Below are 19077 nucleotides of genomic sequence, written 5' to 3'. Positions count from 1 at the left end.
TTTCAGGTACTAACTAGGCTACGGCTTTTAGAAATTCCTTAATAATCTACTAAAATTACAGTTTGACTCGTTTATAACATGTATTTGGAAAAAGCAACACTTGTCAAACATAAAAATTATAAATATTATTTTATTATCATCAAAATACCTGTAAATGTTTGACGAACAGCGATATAAATATGCTACACATTTCCTGGAGCTGCATGTGTAAATGGTACTATTGAGTTTCTGCACGAGAGCGCCATCTGTCTTTTGGATGTAGCGGCATTTCACCATAATTCATTGAGAAGCATAGCAAGCAGAATCTCACGATGTATCGTACATAGACATTATTACACCCCTAGTGAAAAATCTGCTTAGTTCCTCTTCTAATCTAATAATGGCCCAGATTTAATTTGGTATATTGTGTTTTGACCCATATATTAAAATAGTTTATATGGTTTCATTCATCATACTAAATACTCATACTAATTTCCATGCTTATTTATTAAATTATAAATCTTATATCAAAATGTATAACATAAATTGTGTTTTTAATCTAAAAAAAAAAATAGTGACGTCACCCACCAGTTTCTGTTGATTGGTTGACGTGCCAATGACGTACGTCACACGCTTTCTTGCGCCGGAAATAAGCGTGCAGTTTCAAAACACTCGCGCGTCGATGTTTTGACAGAGACCGTTAATGCTAAACCTCTTTCAAACTAACTTACAAGCAACCAATGCTAAACCTCTATCAAACTTATTTACAAGCTTTCAATATAGCGAAGTATTTTTCTGCTTATGTAACATCTGAATTTGGATCAGTTGACTGCCGTTCTGTACTTTCTGATTAGCAGGTAAGTGAAGTGTTTTGCTAAATCCGTTACCCTTCATGAACAATTCATTTCACGTGAATTTGTTCATTGAAACTTAGCGTGCGGTAACAATTAATCTAGTCGACTTAAGCAGTTTTCTGTACTGCAGTGCCATTAACAATATTTTTTTGTCAAAAAAATTAATGTAACAGTTACATGATAACTGTAGACTAGCATGTATGCAGTATACTTACCTTAATTACTTAGTTTTCTGCGCATTTAAATGAAGGGAAGGTTTTCTGATAATCTTGTTTCATCTTTATCTGTTGATCAGTTTGCAGATATGCAGTCGTCAAGCTCCAGTCATCGCTCCTCTGCGCAGCCGCACAACTCGCCAAGATACGGTAATAAAGCAGCCCTAACTTATATTTGGGAAACAATAGCTTACACGTTAAATTAACAGTAACTTAACCGTTTTGCACTTTTAATCTTCTCCCAGATACATTTCATTGTTGTCGTCCTTAATGTTCGAATGCTTGTTATCTATCAGCTTTCATAGATTTCTTGGATGTGGGTCGTGCCGAGACAATATCCCAAGAAATTGCTAATTTAACAGAGGATGCGGGACAGGACCTAGACACAGAGGAGAGCATTGAAATTGGATCTATTCAAGGCACAGTAGTTGGTCTACGATATTACAGTGGAGTGGTAAGGATCCTGGCATTTGAGGATTCATTGATGGTTTCCATCCAAAGGAGAATATTAGGGATGCGCCGATACCACTTTTTTGGAATACGAGTACGAGTACGAGTACTTGCATTTCAGTACTTGCCGATACCGATACTGAGTACTTAATAAAAAACATGATTCAAATTTACAGGTAACAGCTTTAGTCATATAATTTAACAAAAAAACAAGTGACTAGTTTTCCAGTTTGTTGTAAACTCTGCCTCTTTGGACAACACAAGAGGCACTAACCCCTTACACGCCACTCAAACATAGACATTTCTCAGACCTTGGTATCGATCCCTGGTATCGGGGGACTTTTAACGAGTACGAGTACTTTAGAAAATGTGGTATCGAGGCCGATACCCGATACCAGTATCGGTATCGATGCATCCCTAGAGAATATTAATGTATTACACTTCACTTTTATATATCTCCCTTATTTACAAACCTGAATGAACTAATGAATCAGAATGGAGTAGGTTGGTTTGTTAGTAAAAGTTATTTAATGCATTTAAAAAAATACAGTGTAGAGACTGAAAGATCAACTACAGAGATTACATAATACATCCTATACAGTTTTAGTATGGTATTCTAAATATAAATGTTTCAGAGTTTTGTGAAATTTACAATAGATTGTAATGGAATGAGAAATTACCAAATGGTTGGTTACATATATTTTATGGACTTTGCAAATAAATTCAGTGGTTAAAATTTAAAAATAGGGTATTGTGATATGCTACAGGTCAACAGAGGAGAGATGGTGTCATTGGTGAGAGAGCCACACAATCCCTATGACAGAAACGCAGTGGTGGTTGCCAATATATATGGTACTCAGGTGGGGCACATCAAAAAAGAGCTGGCCGCCCCAATGGCCTATATCATGGACAACAACTTGGCAAGAGTGGAAGGGTACAATAGTTTCTCAGTATTTTTGTAATAGCTTCTTGAACATGCTTAAAAATATTTTTATTGCTACTGCCAGCTTTTGATAAAATAAAGAGTTTGAATGATAATAAATATAAATCATCTGGTCTGCAGTAATGTTTTTTAATTCTTTAATAGGGTTGTGCCCTATGGGGAGACAAATAAATTCTCAATGCCTGTATATCTCACATTCTGGGGCAAAGAGGAGAACAGAGAGGCCGTTCACAATCAGATGAGACGACATGGCTACCGACTTGGCACTGACTTAAAAGGTTCAATTATATGTTGTCGCTACTTAAAGATCTCTGGAAAACACAATGCTTTTATGATTCTCATTTTATTACTTTATTTTCTAGGTGGCACTGCACAGAAATCATTTGGTAGAGATACATTAGGATTACTTGGATTATCTTCAAAAATATCTGCCATTCCCTTGACAGCACAAGAGGTATATTGGATCGGACAGATGTTTGTTATAAGATGTCGAAATATCGTATTGTATTAAAAAATATTTCACTCTTTAAAGCAAAATGGCCCAACAACAGAGCCCAGATTTTTCATTGGGTGGCCAGTAGCAACCCAACACACTATCAGAATTATTGCACAGAAGCAAAATCTTCTAATAATAAAACTTTATGAGTAATATAATATAACATTACTTACGCTACTTAACATAAAGCCTTATTTATATTGATGTCCTATAGTGATTATAAGGTAAACTGCATTTTACATTGTTTTCTTTCCTGCTGTACATGATTAGAAAAGATCTGCAACCCCAAAAAACTTGTTCGGGATTTTTAGATACTGTTTTTAATTCAGTCTGTATAACTGCAATTCAATTACTAAAAAGCTACTCTGTTTCACCAAATAAGCTGAAAAATGCCTTTGACAAGCTCTTTGATGATTTAATGGAGGACAAAACGAGAGAAATGGAACCAGCGGAGGTAAGAGCAGAAACTCACAGCTGTTGTTTTAGTGTCTATCATCCATCAGTCATACATCACGTCTCTGTAAATGTGTGTCCATACAGGCAGTGTGCACACCATTGCTCCCACATCAAAAGCAGGCACTTTCATGGATGACCTTACGTGAAAACAGCAGTGATCTGCCGCCTTTCTGGGAGCAGAAGGGTAGCCTTTACTTTAACGTTCTTACTAACTTTGCTGTTAAGGAGAGGCCAGTGAAAGTGCTAGGTGGAATTTTGGCTGACGATATGGGGCTGGTGAGTCAACTCTTAAACCAATTCTACTTTTTTTAATGGGAAGCTATACCAGAACTCAGAGCTGTCTGCTTTCTGTTGTCTTGTTTTCCAGGGCAAGACCCTCACCACCATTGCCCTAATAGTTTCTAATTTTCATAATGGGAAACCACTGCCTCTTGAAAAATGTGTAAGTGGGATGCAAATGAAAATACTTGTAATGTTTATAAATGAATGATGTTAGCGGGTAACAAAATTGATTGCCTTTGAAGTCCTATAGACTAATGTAATGAATGGGGCATTAATAAACTATTTCAGGTAGAATCATCCAACCCATCAACTTCTAGAAAGAAGCCTGCCTCAAAAGGTAAAACTGTCACACTTACAGTATTTACAGTAAACATGTATCATACTCATTCTATATTTGGATGTGACTGGTAATAGCCAGTTTTTAAAACTACCAACTATTTTTTTAAACTCTAAATTGCTGATTTCACAGGGAAAAGTGAAGTTTTTGAGGAATTAGTGGAGGCATCGCCATTGAAAAGATTACATGTTGATAGTGCCTGTGCTGACAACATTGTTGAAGATGCTGAAAAACAATCACCTCAGAAGAAAGGTGGATTTCACCGTGCCCATATCAGAATGTTTGCTTATAATCATTCTGCTACACTAATAAGCAATATAATAGGCTGATGAAACTCTTAAATGCCAATTTGCGTTTTAATTATGTCTTACGTTTGTGTTTCTTTCAGCAAAAACTACAAAGAAAACTAAAAAATCTGTCAACACAAAAGGTAACTTTACTTCTTGTATATGCAGATAAGTTAAAATATCTTATTCATTACATATGTTACACTGTCTTTGCACTGTTCTCACTTCTACAGGAGTGATTCTGGTGGATGATGTCGACTTTGCTGCCGCTTTGGAGTGCAGTTCATCACAAGTCACGCCCCCAAAAAAGAGCGTAAAGAAGAGGTCTGGTGAGTGCCACATTTACAAACAGTTCATTAGTCTGTTCGTTACAGTATGAGAGTTTTACATGATATAATCAAATCGTTTTCATATGGGTTGTAGGCACTAATAAGAGCTCCTCTGCAGGCAGTGGGGGTTCTGGGGCCAGAGCCACTTTGATTGTATGTCCTCTGTCTGTCCTTAGCAACTGGCTGGTGAGTGTTTAAATGTAAAATATGCTCATAAGAAAAGTCCTTTTGTATGTTTGAGGGAAGTCATAAAATCTCATTCCCCTTGCTTTTGTTTTATATCCATCCAGGACCAGTTTGAGCAACATATCCGAGCTGATGTCACTTTGAACGTGTATCTGTACTACGGTGCCGAGCGCAACCGATCGGTTAACCTTCTGGCAGGCCAAGATGTGGTTCTCACAACATACAATGTTCTTTCATCAGATTACGGAGTGAGTGGATGTTGATCACAATTCTGCTATTTTTGCCCTATCGCTGTTTGCGTGTTTATAATGCTGAGCCATTGTGATTTCACGTGGCATAAAATAAGTAGAGATGCAGCGATATTATATTTTGCAGCACTTTGACCTTGGCACGCAGTAACATCATCACTCCTCCCCCTCTTGCTCCAACTTCCGTGAATATTACTGCGCCCGAGGTCGAAGTGCTGCAAAATAAGTGCAGGGATAAGTAACTAAGATGTGGGAACCTTGTCAAATTCATTGCATTTTCATGTTCTCTTTTGATTGACAGGATATACTGGCCATGACTATTGTGAAAATTTGCTTTTATCAGCCAATACCGATTATTGGCCGATATATCAGAGCATCTTTAAATAAAACCATTAGATAAATGGTAACATAAAAGAAGCCTTTAAACTCGAGGTGATTTTTAATCTCTTGCAGAACAAGGCCAGCAGTCCTCTGCACAAAGTAAACTGGCTCAGGGTGGTGCTGGACGAGGGTCACGTCATCAGAAACCCCAGTGCTCTTCAGAGCAAAGCAGTCCTGGAGCTCCAGTCAGAGCGCAGATGGATTCTGTCTGGTGTGTTTATTTGAAAAGTCACTTGGCCACTCTGTGCTTTAGTTTTTTCATGTTATATGACATTTATGAAGAACACTATCCTGTTTATAATACTAGGAGAGGTATGACTGGTCTATGTGTAACTTCAATAAATACATTTTTCTTCAGGAACCCCTATTCAAAACTCCTTGAAGGATCTTTATATGCTTCTGTCCTTCTTGAAACTGAAGCCTTTTGATGTAAAGGAGTGGTGGAACAGAATTATTCAGAGACCTGTGACCATGGGCGACAGAGTTGGCCTCCAGTACGTTAGCAGTTCACATGTTGTGATTCCCAAGCTTTTAAACCCAGAAGGCAAAAATGTATCATTGCTGTAATATGTCTTCTCAGGAACCTGCAGGCGCTGGTTAAGGGGATCACACTGAGGCGCACTAAAAGCAGTAAGGTGGCTGGTCGCACGGTGGTGCAGTTACCTGAAAGAAAAGTGTTTGTGCAGCATGTGACTCTGTCTGAAGAGGAGAGAGAGGAATATGAGCAGGTCAAACGGGATGGCAAGAACATAATCGGCAGGTGGGCACGCTGAAGTGCTACTGATGTGAAGAGCATCAGCATTACATTAAAAGCTGAAATGAATCTGTTTCTCCTCACAGGTATTTCCAAGAGGGGACCATCATGACAAACTATGCTGATGTGTTGGCCATTCTGGTCCGTCTAAGACAGTATTGCTGTCACCCCAGTCTTGTGGGAAAATATACAGGGGCAGGTATGATAAGCAACTGTATGGTGTATGTATAGCAGATTGTTTCATTTGACCACAGCATATTGAAGTATTTATGCAAAGACTTAAGTGATTGAGGTCAGTCAAAAACCGTAACCATCTGGTGACAAGCCCTGCACATTAACCATTACATCACACTACCTTTGTAATAATCTTGTATCTGTGCCAGGAGATCCTGCGACCCCCAGCGAGCTGCGAGAGCGTCTCATCAATAAAATCACATTGGTGCTGAACTCAGGCTCAGATGAGGAGTGCGCCATCTGTTTAGACTCCCTACGTCAGCCTGTCATCACATACTGCGCCCACGTCTTCTGCAGACCCTGCATCTGTGAAGTCATCCGCTCAGAGAGGGTCAGCATTACCTCAACATGTTCGCATAATTCTAAAGCACAAAGTATAGTTTGTTTTTTATGTGTATGCACGGTCGAAACACCCATCCACATTGTGCACAAATGCAACACATCTCCTGTACGCGCGCACTCTTCTAATGACGAAAATTGTGTCATGTGCACTGTACGCAGACCATCGTGTACGCTTAAAAAGCAGACCATACTGAACACTATTTCTTCCTGTTTTATAGGAGCAGGCCAGATGTCCTTTGTGTCGTGGTCAGATTAAAACCAAAGAATTGGTCGAGTATCCTGGAGAAGAGAAGGAGACTGGATCAGCTACTGCAGAGAAGTGGCGTTCAAGTTCCAAAGTAATTTTGACACTAATGCAGCTTTTGTTTATTTTGGTTGCTTTATAACTTGTGTTATTGCAGGTTGAGCCAGGGTTCAGTGTTTTATTTAGCATAACAGTCTGGTGCAATCTCAGAAATAAAGATACAGAAGTTGTCACCGGGACAGTACCCTTTCAAAAAGTTACAGCTTTGTACCCAAAGAGTGCATATTAGTACTTCACAGGTACATAGTAGTTCAAAGAGGTTTTTAAAGGGTACTGCCCTAGTGAAAGCTTTGTACCTTTATTTTTGACAGTGTGGTCCGCATAGCTTTTGGGGAAAATCTGTGTTTAAAGGTGTCAATCCAAAATCAATGGTGAAAATAAACTGTAATCCTACTGTATATACTTACATTTAGTGTACTTTAGTTTAAAAAAAAAGGCCACAGATTAGATGCAATGGACCCTAACAAAAATCTAGCTACAAATTTTGTCCTTGTACATTTTACCAGCCAAGGAAATTGTCTGTCTAAGTTCCCAATCTCATTCTTCCCAATGCGCTGTAAGTTAACATTGAGACTGCATTAGTTTCTCCTCTCATGCATTATAGCTAACTGTATTTATGAGCTGTCATGTCGGGTGTTTTTCTTTACGCAGGTGAACGCTTTGATGAGTAACCTGTTGAAGCTCCGGAATGAAGATCCCACTGTGAAGAGTCTTGTGGTCTCTCAGTTTACAAAGTTTCTGGATCTTTTAGAGGTTCCCTTGAGGTATGAGTTACTTAATACAGTGTTTCCCAACAGTTTTGACAAGTAAAAAATAATACGGCACACCACTATCACAATAAGCATTCAATTTTCTTAAAAGTAAAATCCAGATAATTTACTCACCACCATGTCATCCAAAATGTTGATGTCTTTCTTTGTTCAGTGAAGAAGAAATTATGTTTTTTGAGGAAAACATTGCAGGATTTTTCTCATTTTAATGGACTTTAATAGAGCCCAACATTTAACACTAAACTCCACACGTTTCAAAGGACTCTAAACGATCCCAAACGAGGCATAAGGGTCTTATCTAGCAAAACGATTGTCATTTTTGATAATAAAAATAACAAATATACACTTTTAAAGCACAACTTCTCGTCTAGATCCGGTCCAGCGCGACCTAACGTAAATGCGTAGTGACGTAGAGAGGTCACGTGTTACATATATAAAACGCACATTTGCGGACCATTGTAAACAATAAACTGACACAAAGACATTAATTAGTATCAGTTGACATACAACAACGTAGGAACGGTCCTCGTTCTCCACACTTGTAAACACTGGGGCGGAGTTTCGCGTTCGTCCTCTGTGACCTCTTGACGTCATGACGTATTGCGTGGGGTCACGTTGGCGCATCACGACCGGATCTAAACGAGAAGTTGTGCTTTAAAAGTGGATATTTGTTATTTTTATTGTCAAAAATGACAATCGTTTTGCTAGATAAGACCCTTATGCCTCGTTTGGGATCGTTTAGAGTCTTTTGAAACTCCGTTGAAAAAAACTTACGTATTGATTTTAGTGTTATTTGTTGGTGTCTATTAAAGTCCATTAAAATGAGAAAAATCCTGCAATGTTTTCCTCAAAAAACATAATTTCTTCTCGACTGAACATAGAAAGACATCAACATTTTGGATGACATGGTGGTGAGTAAATTATTTGGATTTTTCTTTTAAGAAAATGGAATATTCCTTTAACAGAACTGCACAAACCTGTATTGCAATGCTTAAATTGAATGCTTCAATTTAGTACTCGCATTTAATGTGAAACTTGATCTTGTTTGATGAACACAAAGATGATATCCTGGCTGGAATTGATGAGAGTGACACATGCAGCTCTTTTTCAAACACTGTGTGTGCTGTGTTATTTTTCCACAGCACACCAAACAAGTGGTCATGGCACATTAGTTCATTATTATTTTAATGGCATTGTAAAGAATTTATATGGATTGTAGTCTCTGACATTTGACTTTAAAATGATACTCAATCAAAACTAGAAATGGAAGTCTCGATCGACTTTACAGCCATGTTGTGACATATTTCTGAGTCAAATCAAAATAGTAAGGATATAGTGGGCGTGGCTTGTTTTCCATTGCTTTGATTGGATATACAAAAGTAGATGTTTCATTCAGAAATGGAACTGGCAGCAGTTGGAAAGGGTGGAGTTAACAGAAGCTCCCAGCCAAGCAGTCTTGCTTATATGAATGAGCGCCAAGAGGGCGGAAGTACATTTTTGGATTTTGACTAAAGATTATGAGGGCACATTAACTCTTTCCCCACCAGCATTTTTTTTTTTAAGTTGCCAGCCAGCTCCAGCATTTTTCATGATTTTCACAAAAATGTAATGCCTTCCAGAAAATGTTGTTCTTTAAATATATAAACATATATATCAAATAAAAGAACAGACCTTTTGCTTTCAGACAAAAAAAGTTTCATCCTACCTTTATATCACCGCTCAAATATGGGTAGGTTTCTTCAAAAAACACCATATTTTGAGCAAAAAAGCTGAGAGAATTTCATTTTTGTGAAGAACTTTTGATAGAGATCAGATGCAGAGCGATCCTCAAAACATACACGGACAAACAGCTGTTTGCCCAAGGGCAATACTTCCGGGTTTTATAAGTTGCAGAAGGTGGATATACTCGTCAGTGGCGGGGAAAGAGTTTTTTTTTTTAATGACTTGCACGGATAAATTGTTTATTATAAACACTGCAATATTACATGTAAAAAAAATCACAATAGTCAGTTTTGATTTCATGGGGACTTTAAAAGGGCAGACATTAATAATTTAATGTGCTAATACCGGTGCTGGCTGTAGGGAATACGGATTCGCTTTCACACGCCTGGATGGCTCTATGAATCAGAAGAGCAGAGCAAAGGCCATTCAGGATTTACAAGACCCCACTCCCGGAAGCCCTACCATCATGTTACTGTCACTCAAAGCTGGAGGGGTGGGGCTTAATCTGACCGCTGCTTCCCACGTCTTCCTAATGGACCCAGTGAGTGCAGTATTTCATATCAGCCACTGGGTGGCACTAGCAGTATTATCATAATGCAGTCAGTATGTTGAGTCTGTTTTCTTTTTTCCAGGCTTGGAATCCTGCAGCAGAAGATCAATGTGTTGACAGATGTCACCGATTGGGCCAGAACAGAGATGTGGTGATCACTAAGGTAAAGGCTTTTGTTTTAATCCACGGCAGCCACACAGAGGAATGTTAGCAGCTGATCCCAATAGCCATTATAACATGCCGGTCATTTTGCTCAGTGCTATTACAAAGTGATGACAGATATAACAGAATATTATTTAATGGCTGTCATATTAGCTCCAGACCAAAGCATTGTAAAAATGTATATGGATTGTAGTCGCTGACATTTGACTTCAAAATGATAATCAAAACTCCTGTTGTAGTTTCTTGTTAAAGACTCGGTGGAGGAGAACATGGTGACGATTCAGAAGAAGAAGAAAGAGCTTGTGGAGAAGGCATTTGGAGTAAAAAACCCACAGGACCGCAAACAGGCACGGATAGATGATATCCGAGCCCTCATGGAAATTTAATTTTACCAACTTCATGCTAGCCAGTTCATTTCAAATACTTTGTTGAATGTGACACGGTTTTTAGTTAATACTAAACGTTTGTTTTCTCAGTGCACATATCAACAATGAAACAGTTGTTCAAAGCATTTTCTTTTTTTACATTAAATAACATTTGTGTATTCTGTGAATAAACTTGTTCGAACTACTCATCTCAAGATTCACATTTAGTTCTTTATTTTAGACGTTGCACAGGCAGGGCTAAGCTATAGGGAAGTTAAAGACTTTCAGTAGATATAGACAAGAGCTACAGCAACCATCTTAACAGTAGTACAAGGTGTAACCAAGTGTAGCTAAATCATTGTTTCCATAACCTTGGTACAGGGAGTGTACCAGTAAGCAAGAGTGGAGTGACCTTGGTTCACACAATAAGAGTACATAAGAGCCAGTAATGACAGTTCAGGACGTTGACCGCATACAACGCATCTTGTAAACACCATCATTGAGAAGCTCAGGGGATCAATATTGAATGTAGAGAGTGATGAGCTGTATACTTGAGGCATTAAAGACATTTACAAGGTTTGGTTTGGTTTGGTTGCTGTATGATTTTTTTCTACTGTTTGTGATCTCTACAAGCACGAGGCAAATCAATTCAGATAGTTCAGAATCATTACACATTTACAGTAATAAAAAAAACAACAGCATGTAACAGCAGTATCTTCATTAGAGATTTTGCTTGCATGGCGTTACCTCAGGAAATGAGGCAAGATGTGAAAACGTTAAATGTTGCAATCTCAGTATACGAGGTTGGCTGGAGCTGCATAGACCATGTGTTGCTGCTATAAATGACATATTTAAGTGTTTGTAACTTTATTACATACCCCATACATACTCTAGTACAAAACTATATCTGATTGTACATTGCTTGCATGTCCCTCACTTTAGGAACGAATCTAGCCTTTTTGCTATGTTGTCAAAAGAGTCCATTCCCATGTAGTCAGCTTGGCCCTGTTCCCACTGCTGTTTCCGCTCCTGAGAAGAAATCTGAGGTGGAGGGGGCTGATGGGATATGTGCATCTGAGCAACTTCGACGTGAACATCACTCTGGAGGGGAAAACAGATAATAACATGATTTTTTCATCTTTAAATCAGATTATAATTCAACAAATTCATTTATTAGTTTTTGTGTGAAATGTATAAAAAAAAAGCAAAATGGTTTCGCAGCACAGTTCTGCATGTTGTGCATCTTGCTTATCTGATACAATCGCATATCCAAAATCGCTTACGAATGTCCTACATAGTGCAAAATGGTATTGGTAGTGTGTTCAAAACCTTAGCATGCAAGAAACAATCCTGAAAGCCTACTGCTTTTGCTACGATTTTGTTAGTTGGACACTTTACTAACCCATGTGGCCACGTGAGCTGAAAAGCCACCAAATTCAATGTTAACTAATCAAAAATGGCCAGCTCAGTACAAGCGAGAATTGTATTTCGACGGTTTGAATTAAATGGAGTCACACAAACAAACAAGTCAAAGCATAATGACATGGCAAAAGCAGTGTCAGCTTTCTGGATTGTTTGATTCTGTTTGGTTAGTTGCGACATTTTGAAGAATGTTATTCCTAGACAACAACCAACCACCTTAAATCGATAACAGGCTCACCCAGGTACTATGAATAATCTTGACAGGTGCAGTATGATAGTTACTCTTCAAATGTTGACTAGTGCATTTATTAAATTTGCATCAAAAAGTTAATCAAAGTTAGTAGAACTTCAAGCATGCTGGTATTTTTATCTGTGTAGACAGTGTTAGTGAGTTATTGGCATGTAAATGTAATGAGCTAATAACAATTAGACGGGGTGAGTATATGTAAAAAGAGGGATAATGTATATTCACCTGGATGTTATTGCAAATAAAAATCACTTTGAGGTTGATAGAAAACCCCTGATCACACGGTTTATTCTGCAACAACAACCAGCTTGCTACACATTATCCCTTAAAGGGATAGTTCACCCAAAAATTACAATTCGGTCATCATTTACTCACCCTGAAGTGGTAAACCTGTACACATTTCTTTTTCTGCTAAACACAAAGGAAGATTTTGAATTTTTTTTTAACCAAAACAGATCAGGGGCACAATTCACTTCTTCCATAGTATTATATCTTTTTCTACTATAAAATGTCAATAGTGCCCCAGATCTGCTTTGTTACAAAAATCTTCATTCTGCTGAAGACAAAAGGAAGTAACTTATACAGGTTTAGAATGACTTCAGGGTGAGTAAAATCACAGAATTTTTATTTTTGGCTGAACAATCCTTATAATTGACTTAAATTATTTAAAAGTACTTTTAATATGTATTTTACATAATTTTGGATGGAAGAACGGTTCATGGATTTATCTGATTTTGATCAGTTGTTTAAACTATGAGACAACAAAACGAGCAATACTATTGGTCCCCACAAAATAAAGAACTACTTCAATATAAAAGCATAACAGGCCCTATTGTGTATGTACATTCCTAGTCTTACATTAAAAAAAAAAAATATTGCGTTCACACCAGCGCAAGTGATTTCAATGTTAAGTGTCAATGTGAAGACGCATTGAGGCGCATCTGGAGGTCTCGCAGCGCGAATGAGGCGTTAAGCAGGGCGCGTTAAACATGATTCCGCCTCATTCGCTCAAATTGAGAGTTGCCACGGGAAACGTCAGGAGCTTGCTCTAGTACTGACGCGATTATAGGAAGCGAGGGGAGTCGCAGAAGCTCCTCCCATGACACGAATTGCCACGTGAATGTCTCGATGACTAGAATTTCACACGCGAATGAAGCGAGTAAGCTCAAAATGTTCAAGCGGCAAACGCAAATGGTGTGAGCCCACAGTTATGCTGCATTCACACCAAATGCGAATAGAGCGTCTGGTGCAAATTATTTAAATGTTAAGTCAATGTAAAGACACGTTTACGCGTGTCTGGGTGTCTCATGGTGAATGAGGCATTTAGCGCACAGCGGTAGAAACGAATCTGCCTCATTCTTGTGAATGATGCAAATTGAGCTTTGCCGCAGGAAACGCGCAAGTAGAAAAATCTGAACTTTGGCTGAAAATTGCACCGCGTTAAACCAGAAGCTTGCTCTAGTAGTGGCGTGATTCCAGGAAGCCCATCCCATAACGTGGATTTCCATGTGAATGTCTCCAATGACTAGAACTACACCCGCAAATTATGAGAGTAAACTCAAAATGCTAAAGCGTCCAACTACACGCTAATAACGCGTATGTCTGTACCGCGTTTGGTGTGAATCCAGCATTAAAGTGTCAAATATATCCCATTTCAGTATATAATAACACGAACATGGTCTACACAGATAAAAAATACCAGCATGCTTGAAAAATAAGGTGATTGTAGCAATCTCAGCAGTACAGCCAATTCAATGAAAGGACTGCTTACCTCTGTGCATCCGGAATGGAAGGGCTGTTCACCATACTCCTCTTTCATAGGGGGCAATACGGAGGAAGAGAACAGCTCCCACCACTGGAGCAAATAGTTGGGGTACAGGTCCGAAGGATCCAAGGACTGTCCTTTTATCGTTTTGCTTGTGGTATCGTAAGTATAATCCCACGGTTTGACTTTTCCAAGGAAGTGAATTACCTTGGCATCACGGCCATATCTGGGGACAACAAGAACAATCCGATTGACATGGATTAAAATGACCAGCAATTGGAGGTGCTAAAAGAGACAGTTGTGTCACAACCAAATCAAATGTTTATTTGTAAGTATTGAGTTACTGCAATAAAGTAGATTAACTGCCGAAATGTTTAGAAAGATGTCTGTGGCATGCACAAACAAATTAAGCATTACTGTATGAATAAGATCCAACTGGAAGCTCTACTGACCAAAGAACTGTACTACAGATGCTAATGGAAAACAGATCATGTGGCGAACTGGTCAAAATGACATTTAGGCTCCGCGTATAGCCCTTTAAATAGCCCCACTATTTTCGGAGGCCAGTTTGTATTTGGTGGAAGCTGAGGTACAAGGCCAAGAACAGAAAGGATTTCTGATGTCGTATTCATCTCTGGTTACAGTGTCGCAGCGTGATCAGGCTTTAATTTGACCTTGGCATCAGTCATGATACAGTGCAAACCAGTTACTGTTGCATCTAATATTCACGCCAAAATAAAGAACATACAGTATGTAGGTAACGCCTTTAACAAGCACAAACTCACTGTTTGAATGCTGGGAGATAGGTGTAGATGGCGATGCTGCTGAGGTTGTAGATAAAAGGAAGGTGTTTGGAAATGTCTGCTGTTGCCCAATTATTAAAGAAACTGTTGAGAACTCCCTGATCCCCACCTGAAGAAACAAACAAGACCCAAAGTCAATGAAACAAAATAGGAAGAGAAGTACAGTGGCACACTATTATGCAAAATCCCCTTTTACAATGAGTTTAGACATAAATGTGTGTTGGAAGTGTGAGAAAACAACCAACTCACAATAAATAATAATAATAATTATATTTAATAATAATAATCATCATCATGTCTCATAAGACACGCAGTTCCAATTCCCTTATTAATGTGATGTCACACTGATAAAGCCCAGCTACTGACTGACAGTCCTGCATTACCATAGTTTCTGACTTCAGCGAGTTGTACGCAGTCCGCCATCTCAATAAAGACATACTATTGTCTTAGGCAAGATAAGAAATTTAAAAAAAATCTTTAGAAATATTTAAAAGCATGCATCAGTTTTATTTCAATGCACATTGTGTGCATTTATATTGATTTTAATGCAAATTTATTGCATTTTATTAAAGTTAAGCCTGAATGGACCTAAAAAAGTCAAATGGTGTAATCGACTAATTGTGCCTAAGAAATATTATCATAAACATTATAATTTAGTTATTTCTAAATGAATTTTATTTAATGTATTTTTGTAATTTGTTCTGACATATGCTGAAAACATCGCCGTTTTCCAAATAATCTCTGATAAATGTAAAAAAAAAAAACACACTAAATTAGATATTTTATTCCACATTTTCAATTAATATATTCATATTTTCATTTAAAAAAATACTAGTTACACCATTTGACACAGCCTGGTTACACCACATTGACATTTTTGAAATTATCCCCCCAAATATTCCTTCAAAATGAAATACCAGACATTTTAGACTAGGTCCACAAAAAAAAAAAAAAAAGAGAAAGCATGCAAGTAATCTACAAATTTATTTTGAAATTTTAACCCATTTTACATTTAATTGAACCATACGGACACAAAATTATTAACGTCACGTCAATGACTTTAACAAAAAGCGCTCACTGGCTTTCTTGGTAAGGAAGTGAGGAGCAGCAGCAGCTCATTTCCTTTGTACCTTTTAAAACACAGGCTATAATAAATGATCTGTGGGGTATTTTGCATAATAGGTCTAAACGGATTAATTGAACAGGCCAGGCGGCATTTAACAACATCTGCTAAAACAATTGAAGCCAATGTCAAATCCAGGTCTATTCACAGTGTGAAAGTTAAACACCCACAAGGCAATGTGGGCAGGGAAAGTCCAGCTGAACTCCGATCATCTGTAAACATGTAACTCATGTACAGAAAGCACAAGATGATCTACTCTTGAAAAGACCATGAACATGTTTACCATAGGCTGTAATGTATATCATAGGTCACTACAAGAGCTCAACACATGGTGAGCATTGTGTCGCACATAAATAGATGATAAACATGAGACAATACTGATGTTTTAAAGTTTCAGTGACTGTGAATAGCAACAGAAATGTGATAGCCTCCAAGACCTTCAGTATAGAGGCCTACTGATACCTTTTGAGCACAATTCTTTGTTCAAGATTAGGTCTCGGACTAAACCGCAAACCATTTTTGAAACGCTCTCGTTTATTTGGTTAATGCACAGGAAGATGAGTTCTAATTTCGTACTAATGCATACCGGAGCATATACAGTAAATGAACCTGCACTTGCGCATAATCATGTATAAATTATAAGTACATGGGTCAGGGGTGTAAATTCCAGGAAAGAGAGAGATGGGAGGGGGTAACCCCCCAAATAATCTAAACTAGCAATTAAACCCTCCCGACCATTAATACAAAGATTAATGAAAACATGCACCGTTTACACTTCAACCCCCCTATGTTCAAAACACAATCTATGCCCTTGGTTAGGTTCAAAGGTACAACTAAAGCGATTCAGTGATATTTACTGTCTGGAATGTCTCATACAGTATGCACGCCCAGAAATAACTCCCAGTCTGAGAGGTGCACCCAAAAACCTCCACACAGCTGCCTTGTTTAATAGACATGCCTGATAAAGAACTTAGTCATGGCCATGTTTAGCTCTAATAAGATTGTGCAATAATTCCACACCCATTCCAATGTTTATACATCTTGCATCAACAAGTGGTCCTAAAAACATGTAACACGCCACAGTGGGACTAACTTACCATTTCGTTTTCCAAAACATCTCAACTATGCAAACCTTCAGTGTTTGGTTTGGTTCACATCAAGAACAGAAATACTAAAATACCCCAGACAATAGTGTCGCTTACCATCAAAGCTGCCATTTTCTGAACAAGCTGTAATAAGCTTCTCGTAAGTATCATTGGAGGGACGGAATACAAATACGCCGGAGTTGAAGCAATCTGGCCAGCCGGGATCCGGTGCAGCAGAGAGCTCCTCTCTTTCAAACAATTCATCTATGTTAGACAAAACCTGTGGACAATAGGAAACGCTAGATCACAAACTTTATAGAAATGAAACATCATGACCAGCCTCAAGAAGCAGCACTCACTAGAGTATCTGCATCCAAAAACACGCATTTGGAGTATTCTGTAAGAGTCCAGCAGTGGAGCTTCGTAAACGTCACGCCCAGGTCAGGTCTCTTCATCAGGGCCAAATGTGCAGCGTCCCCACTGTCCAGTACATCCACCAGCCTGACCTCATCATACAACTTATGAAGTACAGCTCTGGAATAACAAAAGGAAGACTTGTGACTGATCTATAGATCACATTTCAGCAGCATCGACAAAAACAAATGCACAACATAAAACGCAGCAGAAAAACTAATTACCTGGAGGGTTCTGAGACATTTGGACCGATCAGCGCCACCAATTTCCTAGATGTGTTGTGGTTCTTCAAGGACCGGCCAAGTACCATTGCTCCTTTGGCATAGTTGTCAGTTGTCGCAAGTGTGACAAAAGCCTGGTCTGCATTAACACACAAACCATCATTATCAATAGTGAATTATAATATAGACCTAGTGTGCATGTTATTAATGTGTTTGTCTTATTATGCAATTTGCATGCATCAAACAAATTAGCCTTCATTCATTTACCACTCTTAGAAAAATAACTAACTTAGTGGTCCAACTATAATACGTAATAACTTTATTTTTTTATTTTTAGGGAAGTCATCATAACCACAAATTTACCATGGCCTTACTACAGGTATACAATAATTTAAACTGTTAACATTTCACTTTTACTATAACACAACCATGAATTAGCAATAACGTTAAGTAGTAACGTTAGCTTTTCCGAAATAAAAATAATGTCGATTCGGAGTTATTATTTGGTAAATGTTTGGTCCGTGTATGCTTACCCATATCAATGTGTTTACTACACATTGAATAATAAACAGGTGTAACTCGTTAGGGAGGTATACAAATACGTGTAAAAACAGAAATATTACATTCGTTTCGTACATAACTTATGCTGAGATGCTATATTTGTGTGCAGATGACCATTTGAATAAGCACTACTCATCTAACTGTTACTATAAGTTAGCGCGTTTTACAAAAATACGTCAAGCTTAACGCACTTCTAAAGTGTATTCAATATGTCGCTGTTAATTTAACAAAAACCCACTTGAACACACACTAAACGCATTATGTAGCAAACAAACTAACAAACACACTCACATTACTGCGTATGAGACGTGAATAGGCCCTTACGCAAGAAATCACACGTTACGTAGGACATCACAGTCTGAATAACAACGCGTTAAATGTCATTTGTAATGTCCAAAGTCCTGCAACCTCACAGACATCGCACTGTCTGTTGAACACGCGACATTTAATTTTCACACGGGCGCAAACGCACTGTTATTCACATCGTCGCATACGCAGAGAAGATATATGACGTTCAATATAAAGTTGCCTACCTGCCATGATTCACGTAGCACAGCCAGACCGAGCTAGATACAAGGCCTCGATGAGAAAATGAACGAGAGAACCAGAGTGCGGTCTGACAGAGGATTTATATAGTAGTGACATTACAGGGTCACGTGAACTCCCACAACAGACACGCCCACCACTCGCTTCAGAGACTGTTGTGAGAATATTATGTAATTTCGTTATAAATATTGAGCCACTACGTCATAAAATCATATTTTCAGACATGAATTTATATAAACTAGAA

At 38.2% G+C, this 19077-nt stretch overlaps 2 protein-coding genes across 3 annotated transcripts; one reads left to right on the top strand and one right to left on the bottom strand.

Annotated features, from left to right (window-relative positions):
* The first annotated feature begins 627 nt into the window (after positions 1-627).
* Positions 628-10857, top strand: hltf (helicase-like transcription factor). Of its 2 annotated transcripts, none has more exons than XM_065276319.1 (25): positions 628-836; positions 1129-1198; positions 1345-1502; positions 2266-2432; positions 2586-2719; positions 2804-2895; positions 3320-3391; positions 3478-3669; positions 3761-3835; positions 3964-4012; positions 4145-4264; positions 4401-4442; positions 4533-4628; positions 4747-4814; positions 4919-5062; positions 5516-5654; positions 5802-5937; positions 6024-6203; positions 6284-6396; positions 6581-6762; positions 6992-7111; positions 7729-7841; positions 9930-10110; positions 10202-10282; positions 10521-10857. In XM_065276319.1, exons 2-25 carry the CDS (start codon positions 1138-1140, stop codon positions 10665-10667), a joined length of 2862 nt encoding a protein of 953 aa, XP_065132391.1. In that variant the 5' UTR covers positions 628-836; positions 1129-1137; the 3' UTR covers positions 10668-10857. The 2 variants fall into 2 exon arrangements, with proteins under 2 accessions (XP_065132391.1, XP_065132390.1); XM_065276318.1 differs by having other exon boundaries at positions 4723-4814.
* On the bottom strand, positions 10858-18974 carry gyg1a (glycogenin 1a). The gene is made up of 7 exons (XM_065276321.1): positions 18821-18974; positions 17730-17865; positions 17451-17625; positions 17209-17371; positions 14866-14992; positions 14087-14306; positions 10858-11747 (listed from the first exon to the last, which is right to left on the bottom strand). The coding sequence occupies exons 1-7, from the start codon at positions 18825-18827 to the stop codon at positions 11580-11582; spliced, it is 996 nt and encodes a 331-aa protein (XP_065132393.1). The 5' UTR covers positions 18828-18974; the 3' UTR covers positions 10858-11579.
* Between the last annotated feature and the right edge of the window lie 103 nt (positions 18975-19077).

This window comes from Paramisgurnus dabryanus, chromosome 6, assembly GCF_030506205.2.
Source record: "Paramisgurnus dabryanus chromosome 6, PD_genome_1.1, whole genome shotgun sequence".
In the NCBI taxonomy this organism is placed as follows: Eukaryota; Metazoa; Chordata; class Actinopteri; order Cypriniformes; family Cobitidae; genus Paramisgurnus; species Paramisgurnus dabryanus.
This window is presented reverse-complemented; position numbering and strand designations above follow the sequence as displayed.

Coding starts and splice junctions, on each gene's coding strand:
- hltf (XM_065276318.1), top strand. CDS start 1,138: ATGCAGTCGTCAAGCTCCAGTCATCGCTCCTCTGCGCAGCCGCACAAC. Junction 4,629..4,722: donor GAGCGTAAAGAAGAGGTCTG/GTGAGTGCCACA, acceptor TATGGGTTGTAG/GCACTAATAAGAGCTCCTCT. Junction 4,815..4,918: donor CTGTCCTTAGCAACTGGCTG/GTGAGTGTTTAA, acceptor ATATCCATCCAG/GACCAGTTTGAGCAACATAT.
- gyg1a (XM_065276321.1), bottom strand. Junction 17,372..17,450: donor TTTTGGATGCAGATACTCTA/GTGAGTGCTGCT, acceptor TATTGTCCACAG/GTTTTGTCTAACATAGATGA. Junction 14,993..17,208: donor AGAAAATGGCAGCTTTGATG/GTAAGCGACACT, acceptor TTGTTTCTTCAG/GTGGGGATCAGGGAGTTCTC.